The 15,200-nt window shown below is 41.6% G+C and overlaps 1 protein-coding gene across 1 annotated transcript in view; it reads left to right on the top strand.

Annotated features, from left to right (window-relative positions):
- Window positions 1-12,238, top strand: part of adamts6 (ADAM metallopeptidase with thrombospondin type 1 motif, 6) — a 94,627-nt gene extending 82,389 nt beyond the window's left edge. The window contains exons 22-25 of the mRNA XM_023267248.3: window positions 2,323-2,527; window positions 2,610-2,786; window positions 6,623-6,779; window positions 8,441-12,238. Coding sequence (XP_023123016.1) covers window positions 2,323-2,527; window positions 2,610-2,786; window positions 6,623-6,779; window positions 8,441-8,550 — 649 coding nt within the window. The 3' untranslated portion in view covers window positions 8,551-12,238. The remainder of the gene's footprint in view (window positions 1-2,322; window positions 2,528-2,609; window positions 2,787-6,622; window positions 6,780-8,440) is intronic.
- Window positions 12,239-15,200: the final 2,962 nt, after the last annotated feature.

Genomic DNA, 15,200 nt, shown 5'->3' with positions numbered 1-15,200 from the left:
ACGGCTTGCCGTTCACCTAAAAAGTCCTTGCATTTTTTTTCGCATGACAGCTGAGTCACTAATGGCTTCTTAGTTTTTTGCAGACTCTGGTGCAAATGGTTTATTTTGGGCAAATATGAGACATGCAGAATTAAGTGAATTTGATCAAAAAATATTTCAATTTTAAACTTTGATTGGATTCATTTTCCCAGTGGATCCACGTCACAGAGGAGTAGTTAAAAAACAGTCAGAAAGTTGAAAATCCTCTCTGTTATGACACTTCTTGGATTTGATAAATGGTGCAATTTTGGCAAATTGTAAAAATAAAACATGGCTTTCAAACTCTTCAGCGGAGGGTTTAGGGTTCAGAGAATTAATTTCCCAAACAACACTGTGCTGGTTGATCCTCAGGTTACTGAATTTATTGACATGGAGCAGAGTGCTTACTTGCAAGAATGGTTTTGTGCTCATAGATACTGGTTTCTCTTTTCATGTCATGTGCACACACCTGTTTTTTTATGATCAAAGGTTTTAAGTAGTGGTGGGATGCAATTAAAATTAATTAATTACAGGCTTGGTAATTAATTAATCACAATTAATTGCAGTTTTGTCAAATAGCAGTATTTGACACAATAAGTGAAGTTTTTCAATTCAAATAAAATTGTGGTTGACAGTTGAATCAATGAATAGACATATACGTGTTTATAATTTAAAATTTATTTTAAAAAAGGAAAATGGGACATATAGAAAAAAGTGATTTTGATGACTTAAAGCCTGAATTTAGGTGTTTTTTCACTGTATGGCACATAAAATCAGCATAAGTAGTTCAAGGAGCTTCAGAAAGTTGAAAATCCAGAGATTCATTCTGTTTTCATCTTTTCTGGGTCTGATAAATGGTGTAATTTTGATGGTTCTTTTTATAGGAATATCAATTTTTATTTATTTAATTTTTTATGAACAAAAAGTTTATAATTAAGTTATTAAAAGAGATATTTTTGTTGTTTAGGTTATTCCTCCTCCAAGGAGGCAGAGCCTCGACAGAGTAAAAACTTAAACCACAAAAATGTTTCATTTCTATTTATCTGCATTTTTCATCTGTCTGCTACATTCACAGATTACTGCAAATCTAAGTGCAATTATAGCGATTTTATTCAACATTTTAAGACTTACTGTAAACTCAAGCACTGTCTAGAAAAGTGGTCTATTATGGGATGGCTACACTGTTAGCCGTTCGCATAACTCATAGCTAACATTAGCTCTGGTGCTAACAGCAACATGTTTTACATTGAGGTGATAACATCGGCTTGAAGTGACGCAGTGATCAGAAAAGTCTTTGTTGGACAATTTGCACACAACCAGGCTTTTATCCAAGCTGCCATCAGGAAGATTTTTAAAAGGAAACTTTCTGCCCAACAAGTTCAATCTCATCTTCCTTCACTGTTCACCAGTGCCTGACTTCACTCAGTGCTTCCTGTGCTTCTTCTTCATGGCTACAAACAGACTTTAGGTTCATTACCGCCACCTACTGGGCTGGAGTGTTCATCAGAGTTACCGGTGTGCCAGAAATGAGGGAACTGAGGAGGGTGCAATTAATTGAATTATTATTTTTAACGCGTTATTTTCGCTGTAATTAATTAATTGAAATTAACGCGTTAACGTGCCAGCCCTAGTTTTAAGACTAATTAAATGCCATAAATTAGGAGCTGTCTGATCAGGGAAGAAGAAAGGAGATAATGAACTTAAAAAGAGAATCAACACTATCTTTCATCCATCCATTAGCTATACATTGCTTAATCCTCATTAGAGTCGTCGGGGGCGGGGATGGAGTCTATCTCAGCTGACTTAGGGTCACCAGTCTATCACAGGGCTACACACAGACAAACAATCACACTCACATTCACACCTACAGACAATTTAGAGTTACCAATTAACCTCAGAAACTTTTTGGACTAGTCTGAGGAAGCCAGAGTACCTGGAGAAAACTCACACATGCACGGGGAGAACATGCAAACAGAAAGATCCCCGGAAGGCCGAGTCGCAAACCAGGGATCTTCTAGCTGCAAGGCGAAAGTGCTAACCAGCCTCCAACACCATCCTCTGTAACTTTTTTTTTTTTTTTTTTTTTCAAATCAAAACTATATTATGATTTATTGCCTTTGCCTTACTTTGCTCTTTTGGTAGACTGACCATGATGAAGTCACCTAAATGTACAGTGTCAATGCTGTGTTTGTAATGAGTTAATCTCAGGGAGTGTAGCACAAATAGTACACAGAGAAACAACACTCAGAAATCACGGAAATGTTCTGCAACTGAGCTGTTCATGTCGTTTCATCTCTTCTCCAGGTGGTTTATTGGCGACTGGTCAGAATGTGGGAAGACGTGTGATGGCGGTATAAGGATGAGGACGGTCCTGTGCATCAGGAAGATCGGCCCTGCTGAGGAGGAGACACTGGAGGACACCCACTGTCTGACTCACCGGCCCATCGAAAGAGAGTCCTGCAACAATCAGTCCTGCCCGCCAAAGTGGGTCACTCTGGACTGGTCTGAGGTAAGACGAGACTCCTAAACTATTTCCTTTAGCTCCCTGTGCTGTCGAGACCTTAAGTTCACACCTTCTCCTCCCTCCTCAGTGCACGCCAAAATGTGGCCCCGGCTTCAAACACCGCATCGCCTTGTGTAAGAGTAGCGACCTGACCAAGACCTTCCCGCCCGCCCACTGCCCGAGCCACAACAAACCTCCAGTCCGAATCCGCTGCAGTTTAGGACGCTGCCCTCCTCCTCGCTGGATCCCTGGAGAATGGGGACAGGTGGGACTGCACCCCCTTCATATGACCAAGAACAAAATTGCTCTTTATGAATCCTCTAAACCCCAAACACTCACATTTTCCCTAATGTGGGCGCATTTTTCACTGTAATATAAAGTCCTGCACCTCTGTGGAAACAGAACAACCATGGGTCGAACTAGAAAGAGCTCAAAATGTCTTCAGAATACCAGAAATTTTTGAAAAGGAAAAAAATTAAGTCAAAATTATTTAATATGTTATTTTACAAAAATTTAAAAAGCACTGGAAAAAAACAAGTACAGTATTTTTCCAAATGCCCAAAACTGAAAAAATAAGGACTTTGAATGCGATAGTTAAATTATTTGACTTATTTTCACTTCACTTTGCAAATCAGCTCAAGAAAGATATTTCACCATGCTGACTGAATCTTCCAACAACTTGCTCCTCTGTATACCTGAGCTATACCATTATTTTATTGATCCAGTATGTTATAATTCCCCCGAATTTCTCTTGCTGTCCTATGTTTGCTCCGTGTAATCATAGCCTGCAGTTCAACTGAAAAGTCTCAAGTAACTTTTGTCCTGTGAGTGTCGGTCACTAGTGGAGTAACTAATGGCTTCACGGTGATGATGTGGAAAGCAGAATATTTTTTATTTTCATCCAATCTGGTGAAAGCAACATTTGCGTTGATTTGCAGTCATGTTCTGGCCAACTGGTGAATTTAGCTACTTTATTTTAGGTCTGTTGTGGGTCTCTAGGGCTGCACAGTGGCTTGGTAGCTAGCACCCTAGCCTCACAACTACAAGATCCTTGGTTTGCATCCCTGTCCTCCCGGGATCTTTCTGCATGGAGTTTGCATGTTCTTCCTGTGCATGCGTGGGTTTTCTCTGGATACTCTGGCTTCCTCCCACAGTCCAAAAACATGCTCAGGTTAACTGCTAACTTTAAATTGTCGGTAGGTGTGAATGTGAGTGTGATTGTTTGTCTGTATATGTAGCACTATGATAGACTGGTGACCTGTCCAGGGTGTCTCCTGCCTTCATCCCAAGTCAGCTGGGATAGACTCCAGCCCCCCCGCGACCCTAATGAGGATTAAATGGTGTATAGATAATGGATGGATGGATGGATGGATGGATGGATGGATGGGTGGATGGATGGGTGGATGGATGGATGGATGGATGTTGGTTTCTACCAACTCCTGAGCTGCTAAATGCTCCATTATGTTCACCATTGTTAAAACTCCCCTGCGGGTGAGTACACAGATAGCTGCAGACACCATTGTCATTTCAATGAAATATCATGATTTTAAGCTGAGATCTGGCTATTTTTTTAGTCTCTGTAATTTCTGGCTTGACTGTAGTGTAATTTGGGGGATTAAAAAAAAAATAACTCAAACTCACTTTTCAAACCTGCTGGTGGGTTTTGGTGTTCAGAGAGTTAACTTCCAAAGCAGCATTGGTTAATCCTTTAAAAGGACAGCTGTTTAAAAGACGAAACATGCACAGATAGATCCCATGTGTAGGTGAATGGTTTGTGTAATTTACACCTGGATGACATACAGCAGGGTTCCAAACAGACCTGAGATTGTGTTTGTGTTTGTGTGTCCAAGTGCTGTAGCATGCCTGGAGTATGTGATTGGTGGCAGGAATATCCTCCCGGCTGTTTGAAGTTTATCTCTGCGTCAGAGTGGGCCTCTCTGTCACTTCCAGGAACAGGATTTTGAGAAAGACAGAGGATTCTTGGACTCACTCGACGTGACTTAGTGTGCTCAGAGAAAGCTGCTGAACACTTTACAACACAGCTGACTCATGTTGAGGAGATGATGCCAAAAAGTCGTGCGTCAGAGATGGCTGTATCTACAAAAAGTATGGCTTGTTATTTTGGAGCGTTTGTTGATAATTCAGTGTAAAATTTTAAACAGTGTTTAGAAAGTGACTGCGTGAGTCGCTTGTGCTCTGGCGGAGGTTATATCATGGCTTTAGCTGTGTTGTTCAGGTCAGAGGTCAAGAGTCGGTCTGTCTGGGTTGCAGTTTCCTCATATCGGCCACATGTGTTCACAAACACCAGTGTACTCTTTTATGATTCAATCAGTGCCAAGAACAGCCATAAACAAAGCTGATAACCTCAGTGTGGTCCGTCAGAGGAGGTTAATACCTCGTAGAGTAACAGCTGGAATCTGCTCTTACACAGCGATTTCTGAAGCGCTGCAGAGTGCGTGTGCGTCCATCTCCACCTCTTCTGCTTTTCTGGCTGTAATTACAAGCTTCACCCTCGCCGCTCTAGTCCTGGCCCTCCAAGCGCTAGAAAGGTGAGATTGTTGCCAGCTACCCAGCGCCTGGTCTCGCAGGCCAAAAGGTCACTGGTTCAAATCCCACTTAAGTTGCGCCATTGACGTATACCATCTGTCATGGCCGGCAGCGGGCCCTAATAAAGACGGTCTAATTGGGAAGGGATGACATGCAGGCTCGCTGATCTGAGGCAGTCAGAGAGGATCATTGAAGGTGACGGAAAAGGGGGGTAGTCGAGTTCATATCACACACACACACGCACACGCACACATGATGGCTGACAGGTGTGTTATTCCTCAGCGTTTCCCATTCATTACAGAGACATCCAGTTTGTTTCAGGCTCGTGTTTTGCCGAAGGTGAGTTGGCACCTACAGCCGTTATTGTTTTTTATTGGTCTTTTCTTCTGCAAAGGAGTTTAATGGCCGCCCATAGGACCAATCTCAGCTTTTATTACAACTGGCACACTGATAGGAGTTAGTCAAAGAAAGGCAGGAGCACATTTTGGGTTCACAAAAGCAAACTTTTCACGTGTCAACAAACATTTACATCTTTGTTTGATTTCTCTCCTCTTTAGAAAGTCACACTAATACGGACCACATTCTAAAGGAGGTATCTTAGGGTTGCTTTAATTCCGACTTAATAACAAATTCTAAATAAGAATGCAGCACAACACCTGCAGATGTTTATACTTATTGAATATTCTTTTTGCTTTGGCAAGAAAAAGTGGATTAAAGAAAGTATCAGTCAACAACAGGCTGAAAGTATTGAAAAAGCACTCACTTGAAATTAAAAAAAAGTGAATGTTACTGTTGTATCATAATGCAACTTTGTCACCAAATCCACACATTCTAAATATTGAAGGGGATACATCCGCTGTGTCCTTTCCAAAATCTACATCTTAGCATTAATTTTTTAACTTAATTTTCTTTATCCTAGGTTTTGTGCCCTCTTTGTTTTTGTTTCTTTGCCACATGCCTGTTCACAGCAGAGTTAGTCATGCCTTCACGGTTTGGTTGAGAAGTGCAAATTTTTTTTTTCAGAATGTGGTCAGTGTAAACAATTTATTTTTGGCAATTTTTTAAATCAAACATTTGCCAGAATAAGGCATTTTTTATGAAATATTGCAATTTTAAACATAGTTAATTATCCTGATTGAACAGCATTTTACATATGATTAGTTCAAGGACCGTTGGAAAGCTGATAATTGGACAATTCCTTCTGTTTTTACAGTTTCTGGTTGATAAATGGTGCACTTTTAAAGGTAGCATGCCTTTCAAACATGATTGAGTAACTCAGAGGGTTAAGATGCTTTTTGAACATGAGTTGACCTGTTTATTTGAAGCTGGGAAACAGTCAGTGACAGGCTGGATCAGATCTGGGGAAGGTGACTGCTTGCCGATTCTGTGCGCTGATTATTGGTTGATTGGATCAAGCCTTGCGGTGTATGTGCAGGATTTGCTACAGAATGACTGAGTGTGCGTCTGGGTGCACTCAGGGTCATAGAGAAAACATGGTCCTCGTTTACATTAAATTTCAGTTTGACTGAACTTCTCCTCTGGATTCTGTTGCAGTGTTCAGCTCAGTGTGGCCTTGGCCAGCAGATGAGGACGGTGCAGTGTTTGTCGTACACCGGACAGCCTTCTAATGAGTGTGCAGAGTCCCTCCGACCAACCACCATGCAGCAGTGCGAGAGCAAGTGCGACGCCACCCCGATCTCCAACAGCGACGGTAAGATGAAAGGTCTGCCATCACACTTTAGTGGTGCTGGCTCACCTCGACTGTGTGACGCGTCGTCTGCTTGCAGTTTTCATCACGGTCAAAGAGACAATTTGTGGCCACCAGACGGTGTGCAGTTCCATCTTATGCACAGGCAGATGGTTTTATGTGAACGCATACTGTGCTGTTTGTGCAGCGCCTTCACACAAAGGCCCAACTGAAAAGGTTATAAACTGTCTCTATCTTCATCTTCACTGTTCTGCTATGACCTAAACACACTTGGATGACACACTCCTCTACACTTTGCCAGCTACATTAATCTTTCCAGTGAGGTTGGCTCCTGGTCAAAGCGAAACAGCTCAGCCCTCCATATACACTTACACATGATGGATGGCTATTCAGATGCATAGAGAAGGGCCTTTCGATTAGCCTGAATGGAAAACGTGAACAGCGTTTACAGGCTGGCTAATGGGATTAGCTGTAGGCTAATTGTTCCTTTACGGACAGCAGTGAGGCAATGTCTCGTTTCATTTGGCTCTGCAGAGGCAGGGGCCAAAGCCTAATAAGGGAAGACACTCTGATCGTGATAAGGCATTTAGAGCGCTGCCTGTCAGGCATCCAGCTCACAGTTTGTGTGTGTGAGTGTGGATCGTAGGGATGGCAGTCAGCCCAGTTAGAGAACGAGGCCAGGATCTGTCTCAGTCTTAGCCTCTGCGTCCAAGTATAGCTGCAGAGTTTCATTCAGTTCAGGCCTGAGGGAGATGCATTGGTACTCGTGCAGCAGGTTAGCCCCAGTTTGTGCAGCAATAGCAATTTTCCTACAAATACACCAGGTCATTTAACAGCTTACTTTTATCCTGAGGTATTTTCTGAATCCTTAAAGACTACTCTAAAGATTGGAGTGGAAAAGTACTCCATTTGTTGCACAGTACGAAAGATTTCAGTCTATTTCCCAAGTTCAAGATTGTGTTCCCTAAACAAGACTTAAAAGATGTTTTGCTTTTAATTTAAAACAAAAGCAAGATATCTGTGCTTTATATTGTGTTAACATGAAAATTTGAAAACAAATATCAATATACACACACAAAATCACAAAAAAGTGGTGTGCATAGAGGTCTGTGTATTGTCAGTAGACAGTATGTGAAATTCCAAGCTTATTTTGTCTCATTGGATGGTCCCAGACATACACTGAAATGAACACTCAACAGAGAAACTGATGATAACTCAACACACATCACAATAATTCTCATGTTTACTGAAGAAATCAGTGCTATAGCAAGAAAACGTAAAACAGGATCTCAATGCTGTTCTAACAGCAACAAAAACAGTCATCATTCCTCAGTGGAATTAATTAATTAAATTTATTTGCAGAAAGGAAATTCTCAAAAGCTTCTGTCTGAAATGACAGACTGACTCGTGTTTTCTCCTCCCACTGCTGCAAAAGTGTCGCTCAAAGGGAGTCTTTGAATTTGTTGGGTTTTTCTGATCATATGATATTAAAAGAGCCTGACCTTAACATGTGAGATGAGAGGAGTTATGTTCTGAATTGGTGCTATATAAATATAACTGTGAAGTGGACTGAATTGAATTTGAGAGCAGCACAAGCTGGGGTTATGAGCAGGTCACCTCTTAATGAAAAAAAGATTTTAACCAGCCCTTTTCTGTCTCTGTAGAATGCAAAGATGTCAACAAAGTGGCTTACTGCCCATTGGTGCTGAAGTTCAAATTCTGCAGCCGAGCGTACTTCAGACAGATGTGCTGCAAGACTTGCCAGGGGCACTGACCCTCGGAGCACGAGACGTAGCAACAGAAAAGCTTGGACACAAAGGCAAAAAGGATGGAGGAAAACGGCACTGAGATGGACAAGAAGAAAACAGGGCAACATCCCCATCTCTGGACCAGTGGGAGAAAGATAGAAAGAGCTGCGCTGCAGAAAGAGGGGGAAAGAAGTATGGATTTTCCTGTTGATCACACCGATCCTCCTGCCCTCCATCATGGTGGAATCCAAACCACTGCTCAGCACACAACGCTGACAAACGCTTTTTTTTTTTTTTTTTTTTTTTTTTATTTTCACTTCTGTGAAGTGGAAGATTATTTGTTGGTGATGTTATTTTTATTATAATAATAATTATTGATATCATTGTTAGTCTTCCTCCGTGTTTAATGAATCCAAAGTGCTGGACACATCGCTCACAGAGGATGTACCTGGAGATTGGAGGATGGGGACTGGAGGCTCCGGCTCCTGTCTGTGGGACGACTGTGATGGTGCTATTGGCAGGCAGACTTTTGGCTTTGGTGCACTTTTTTGTGTAAATACTTTTGCCAATTTTACCGCTCAAATACGACAGAGAAAGCCCATCAGTGTACTGTATATTTATTGTACAATTCTAAACAGAGCTGAGATATTGTCCTCTGTCATGTTTTTGTCAGATAGTAGCCTACTGTCATGGAAGGGAATGTAATGTGATTGAATTCATATGCAACGTGCTGGAATGAGAATATTACATACTGTAACGTACATTAAACTCTTATATACTGTAAGGATTTGTATATTATATATGATGTTAATCCAGGACCAGGAACTACCACACGGATAGAGGAGGATTTTTAAATTTTCTTTCCCCAGACTGGTGCCTTCAGTCATGTAAAAGTTACCCTAGTGTCCTAGGCCTAGCTGGCCATCACTAAACATCCAGTTGAGGAGTTTTCAGTTCACTATTGAAGGATTCATTTTGAAGGAGCATTTTCTATGAAGCAGCCTGTCTATTGGAGTCACAGTGCAGTCACTATTTCTCACTCTTCTCTGTCAAGAGTTGGTCAAATGTCATGTTTTTTGTATTATAGCTGCAAGAGTGGAAGGAACAGTTCAACATTTTAGGAAATGTCCTTATTTGCCTTCTTGTCAAGAATTAAATGTGGAGATTAAGAGCAGAATAGTAGAATAGAGCCAGGAGAGGATTAGCTTAGCTTAGCATAAAGACTGGAGATGGAGGGAAACTGCTAGCAGGGCTCTGGCTGAAGGTAATAAGATTCAACTTACCATCAGCACCTCTAAAACTCCTTCAGTTATATAATTTCTACAAAATCAGAGTTTAAAAAGTCCAATAACTGCGCTACCATTCAAATCCATTTTAGTACAAGGGCAATAAGTCTGCCATCATCAAACAAATGTGAATGAGTCAGAAGCCATTCAATTCATTTTCCATTTCCAGGAAAAATGCCTCAGTAGCACTCATCTTGTATCAAACCTGCCTAATATTAGATAAATGGTTTTGATTGGCTCAGCTTATTCAAGGCCAGATGGAAATCTGTTTGAACGGTTGGGGAGGCGACATATTCTGCCCAGTCAAGACTGAGCTGTCGTGTTGTTTTGGTTCCAAGGCTAGTGAGCAATGATAGCTTTGTAACATTTTTGAAGATTCTGTCTTCCATTCAGCACTGAGGTTTTGTAGCAGTTAGAAAACAATTGGTTTTGTTTCCAACTTCTTCTCCTCTGTTTATCACTGTCATGTAGCCTACAGCGCCACCTTCTGATGACACCACACAGCCTAGTTTTGTCACTCCAAAGCAGTTAAAGAACCGAGTCATACTCCCATTATGTTTTGTTTCTTGGCTTTGTTTTGCTTTTTGGCACATTTCAAAAGTTTGTGTCAAATTTGCAAAAAAATGACATGGAAGCATGAGTAATGATGTGCTCGACTACTTCTCAGCCTGGATTCTCTGTCGATTACCTGACTCTGGGACTTCACTGTGTCCGGCTAATAGATGTATTGAGGAGATCTGATACCAAGTTTAAAGTACCAGACAGCCATTCATTCCTATGAAAGATGTTCATTGGGCACATATAACCATTGAGCATTAGCAGGACTAGAGTCTCCAGCTGAGTCAATAGAGAGCATATGTGTCCAAGACTTGTACTGGTCAAGCTAGTTGAATTGTTGTTTGCTCTCTAAAATAATTTAAATATATTTCTTACTAGACTATTTAAAACTTACTGGACCAAATGGACAAATTCTGATTACAAAAAGAGACATTTTGGGGAGGGGGTTGTAATGCTCAGAAAAATGTGTGCTTTGTTTCAAAGCTGCTGCTTATCAATCCAGTGAGTCATGCAGAAGTTGCAATACCCTGTTCAGCCACTCTGAAAAACTTGCTTTGTTCCTGGTAGTGTGTTTTAGCTGAGAAATAGTCCAACGCTCAACCTCCTTCCAAAACATTAATTTTTTTAAAAATGAATTAAACTAACAAGATTACAGTAGTTAATTAGTGGGATTTAAAGTTGCTGCCAGGCTTGTTTCCACTGTTTACTGTAATCTAACATCTCTGTTATAGATATTAGATTAGTCACAGGAAGGTTAAAGAAAGCATATTTCTCAAAATGTTGAGCTGTTCCTGCTAAATATACACTACGTATCCGGGCTTCACACACCCTCCCTCAGATAAAGTTACCCTCTCGTCCTCTTTCCCTTCCCTCCCATCATCTTCACTGAAAAGAACAAAAACAGCCAACTCAATGGTGCTTCCCCTCCTCTTCTATTGTATTTTTTTTTTATTTCCATGGAGTACTGTGTTTACCTCTTCTTTTCCTCCCACTGTGCTCCGAGGGTTACGGCCTTCCCAGGCTTCTGGTGCTATCAAGTGGGTGCTTTCATTCAAACCCTCGCCAGTGTGCTTAAAAGTGAGGCTGGATCCAAACAATATGAAATAATATATGTGTCAATATCTCCGTTGGTAAAATGCTGGTCATGTTATTGTTTTTGTTTGTATCTGTTTATACCTCACACTGGGAATTTGCATTGTTAACCGTGTATTGTTGTATGTGCGACCAACAAAATGGACACTCGCCCAGTCATCGCTGATCCCTTCCTGCTGGGGCTGTGAAAGGGAACACCTATGAAACGTCTCCATCACACACCTGTTATGGGGAGAAACCTGAGAGACAGTGTAGGAGTGTGAGAGGATCTCATCGAAGCTGTTAACAACGAAATATTGCTGCTGCTACTTTTTTGTTGCCATCTTCAGGATGACAGATTTTATTGGTTAAAGAGGCAGAGCAGACAGTGGACACCAAGAAGCATTTCAAATTCAAAGTGCTTGGACTGACTCTCTGTTGGCCATGGGATAAAGGAGCCTCCAGAAAAAGAGAAGTGAACTCAATCAAACTGGTACTCATTGCTGTGAACTTGGATGTTTGAATGTCACATTGCTTGTACCTGTACCTAAAGTGCAAGAGAAAATGAGAGGCATCATGTGATTAGTATATTTTATATTCAGTATTAATGTTGGTACACTGTTACTAATTTTTTTTCAAATGTAAATTATATGCTAATTTATTGCGTTGTCTCACTTGTACATTTATTTCACTGCATGCAAATTGAAATTTAGCATAGTGAAAAAATGCAGTGATACAGCCCTTCACCAACATTTTTTTAAAAAAGTAGATACAATAAAAAGAGCAGCTTTTAAAGAGACTCTGTATCAGTGGATTCATTCTTCCTCATGCCTGCTCAGCATTTCTAGTTGCAGTCATTGCTGTGAGAACGTACACCGAAAATCACACAGTGCCAGCGTGGATGCCCCGTTCTCACAGGCTTGAGGAGATATATACTTTTGTCCTTTCATTCAACTCTTGGAAAGCACCCACAGCATAAGAGTAGCTACTGGCATCACACCAGGATCCCCGTTACCACCATCCATTCACTCAGTTTAGGGTGACCAAATCAGAGAAGGAGCTTTTGTTCCAATTGAACTCTGACAGCATCATCATCTAAAGTTTGAGCAGAATGCTACTGAGCAGCATGAAACACCTTCCTGAACCATCCCAGAGACTCTTGCCATGGTCTTCTACTCTCGTTCCACTCATCCTGACCTCAAGTGTCTGGATTCGCTCTCTGGGAGCTGTGAAATTTCCACTCTCCCTGATAATTAATTCCAAATAAACAGTAACCCACTTGGCTGGGAAACACCGCCGTCTCCTTCTAATCCACAGTGTCCAATTACAGAGGGAGACAGATGGCTTGTTTGGTCTAATGTAACCAGTTTAGATTACCTGTATGTCTGGCTCAGCTTCTGCAGGGTTCTGTGATTACATTAGTCCTAACCTGCAGAGCTCAGGGCGACAGGCAAGGAGGAAAAAGAAGGAGAAGCTGAGGGATCTTGTATCTGCAGGTGACCTCAAGGTCCTGAGGTGGCTGCTTTACACCAAACAATTATATGTGAACACATTAGGCATGCAATTAATGAGTATTTTTATCTGATTACTTTCTTGACTAATCAGATAGTTGTCTGGTATATTAAATGTAAGATCAGTGTTTCACCAGGCCCAAAAGACGTCCTTAAATGTCTTGTTTTGTCCATAACCCAAAGATATTCAGTTTACTGTCAAAGAGCTGGAAAATGCAGTTCTTTATTTAGAATATCACTCATATCAATTATTTAATTCTAAAAATAGTTGATTAATTTAATAGTTGACAACAAATCAGTTAATTGAATAATCAATATAGCTCTAGCAAAGTACATCGACCATTGCCTATTGTTGATTCAACATGACAGAGAGACTTCAAGATGAGGATACAAATTAAAACTGGCTGGTAGCTTTTCCAAGTATTTCTTGATACATAAAGTTTCACCCTGCAGCTGGACAGGATTGGTTCTTCAGGTTTGTTACACATGATACCCGAGAAGTCTGTGTTTTTGAGACTGTCATTGGTCTACATACTGATTTACTTTGCCCTTGCAAGTGCATAAATTGAAATGAAATCTGTTTATAACAACAGGCAGACTACAGATAAGTGTTTGTTTACCTATTAATTCCAGTATGCTAACTTTACTAGCATAGAGAATTGCATCAGTCTCCCTGACGAGCACCATGTGTATTGGATGGGATGTGACAGAGTGACATCCCAGTACATCAGGCCGCTGAGGCGTGCAGTTCATGGGCTGCTTATGATAAGAGGTGTGGAGAGGACGAGGAACAGATTTCTCCTCTTCTCCAAGATTCTGCACTGACAGTGACAGAAGCCATTGCTGCCGCTTATCAGCAACACAATATCTTACAAGCTGCACGACAAAACAAAGCTGTGCAAAGATGCGCCAGCGATAAGATACTAACAATCACAAAGACACAAGCACATGTTCAAATACAGGCAGGAATTCTTCAGAAAGCTTCCTGCAATGTGTCAAACTTCATCATCTGGCTCCCCTTGAAGTCTGAAACCCTGCAGACCTGCAGCATTACTGAGCAACACACTGAGGTCCTTAGGATACACCATAACTCTAAAGGCTGTTTGTGTGTTTACTGTGCAGCTGCGAGGTGAGAGGATTAGCAGTGAACAACGTACAGTAGCTCTCTGAAGGTTTATCTTCCTTAATCTAAGTTGCTGTGGTACTACAGTGTGTGCGATGAGTGTCTGAAGCGTTTCGGACACTCTTGCGTTTGAACACAGTGCAGCAGGACAAACAGCTCCAGATGGCGTGACTGGAGACAGTGCATGCACGGACTCGGGGGGGTCTGACAGGCAGGAATGCTGGCCTGAGATGGGAAGGTCACAGCTCCAGCACCTGCTATCTCCTGGGCTCTGTTTGGGCTCTCTCCTGTTAAACCCTGCTGCTCTTTCCCACAGCTGACATCCAGACTGAACTGCTGTGGATGAGATCAAAGCCCTGAGGGGTGCTGGTTGCACAGGACAGGGAAACAGGCTCCCCATCACATATACAGGGAGGATGTGTTTTCTCCTTTCACACCTTCAAAGATGCAAGCAGAAATGCTTCAGCTGTGCAGCATGGCCTCTGTCAAATCTGTTTTTCTCCACCATCTACAGCTCTGCACTTCCCTTATCAGCTGTGAACCAAACATACTCCGGTGCATATGGATGCCATACCTTCAGCAGGGCAGCGTTTCTCCTCTAAGTGGCCATTTACACCAGACGAGGACACACTGGCAGGGTTGAAAACCATCTACCTACAGTAGTGGCATCCAAAGTACAGTATGTAGTATACAGTTTGCCAAAAATACCCAGATGTCACACTGATGTGGACAAAAATCTCTAGCATGGATCGGACCCATCTAACATTGATTCCAATGAATTAGACGCCACCACATCCACTTGTGTTGTCAGTGCAAGCTATGCCAAGTCTTTATGTACAGTTTCTTGTCTCAGACAGGTCTGGAAATGGTCAGACCCAGCCCTTCCCAACCCCAGCATCAGAAAGGTATGTGTGTGTTTCAAGCATGCTGAGGTTTTACCTCTTCAGGATTTGCATGTTCTGTGATTCAGCAGGTAGCTCCTGGCAGGTCACCTTTAAGAGATTCCGCTTTGTCGCTATACTGTCCTCCGTCAGCAGCAAAGACAGCAGGTAAGTGGATTATGTATATAGGGAATCAATAGCCAATCACTTAGGCCAATGGAGTAAAGCCAAGAGCTTCTGCTTGGT

Source organism: Amphiprion ocellaris, chromosome 17, assembly GCF_022539595.1.
Source record: "Amphiprion ocellaris isolate individual 3 ecotype Okinawa chromosome 17, ASM2253959v1, whole genome shotgun sequence".
In the NCBI taxonomy this organism is placed as follows: Eukaryota; Metazoa; Chordata; class Actinopteri; family Pomacentridae; genus Amphiprion; species Amphiprion ocellaris.
Note: the sequence above shows the minus strand (reverse complement) of the source record. Positions and strands in the feature narration are given on the sequence as shown.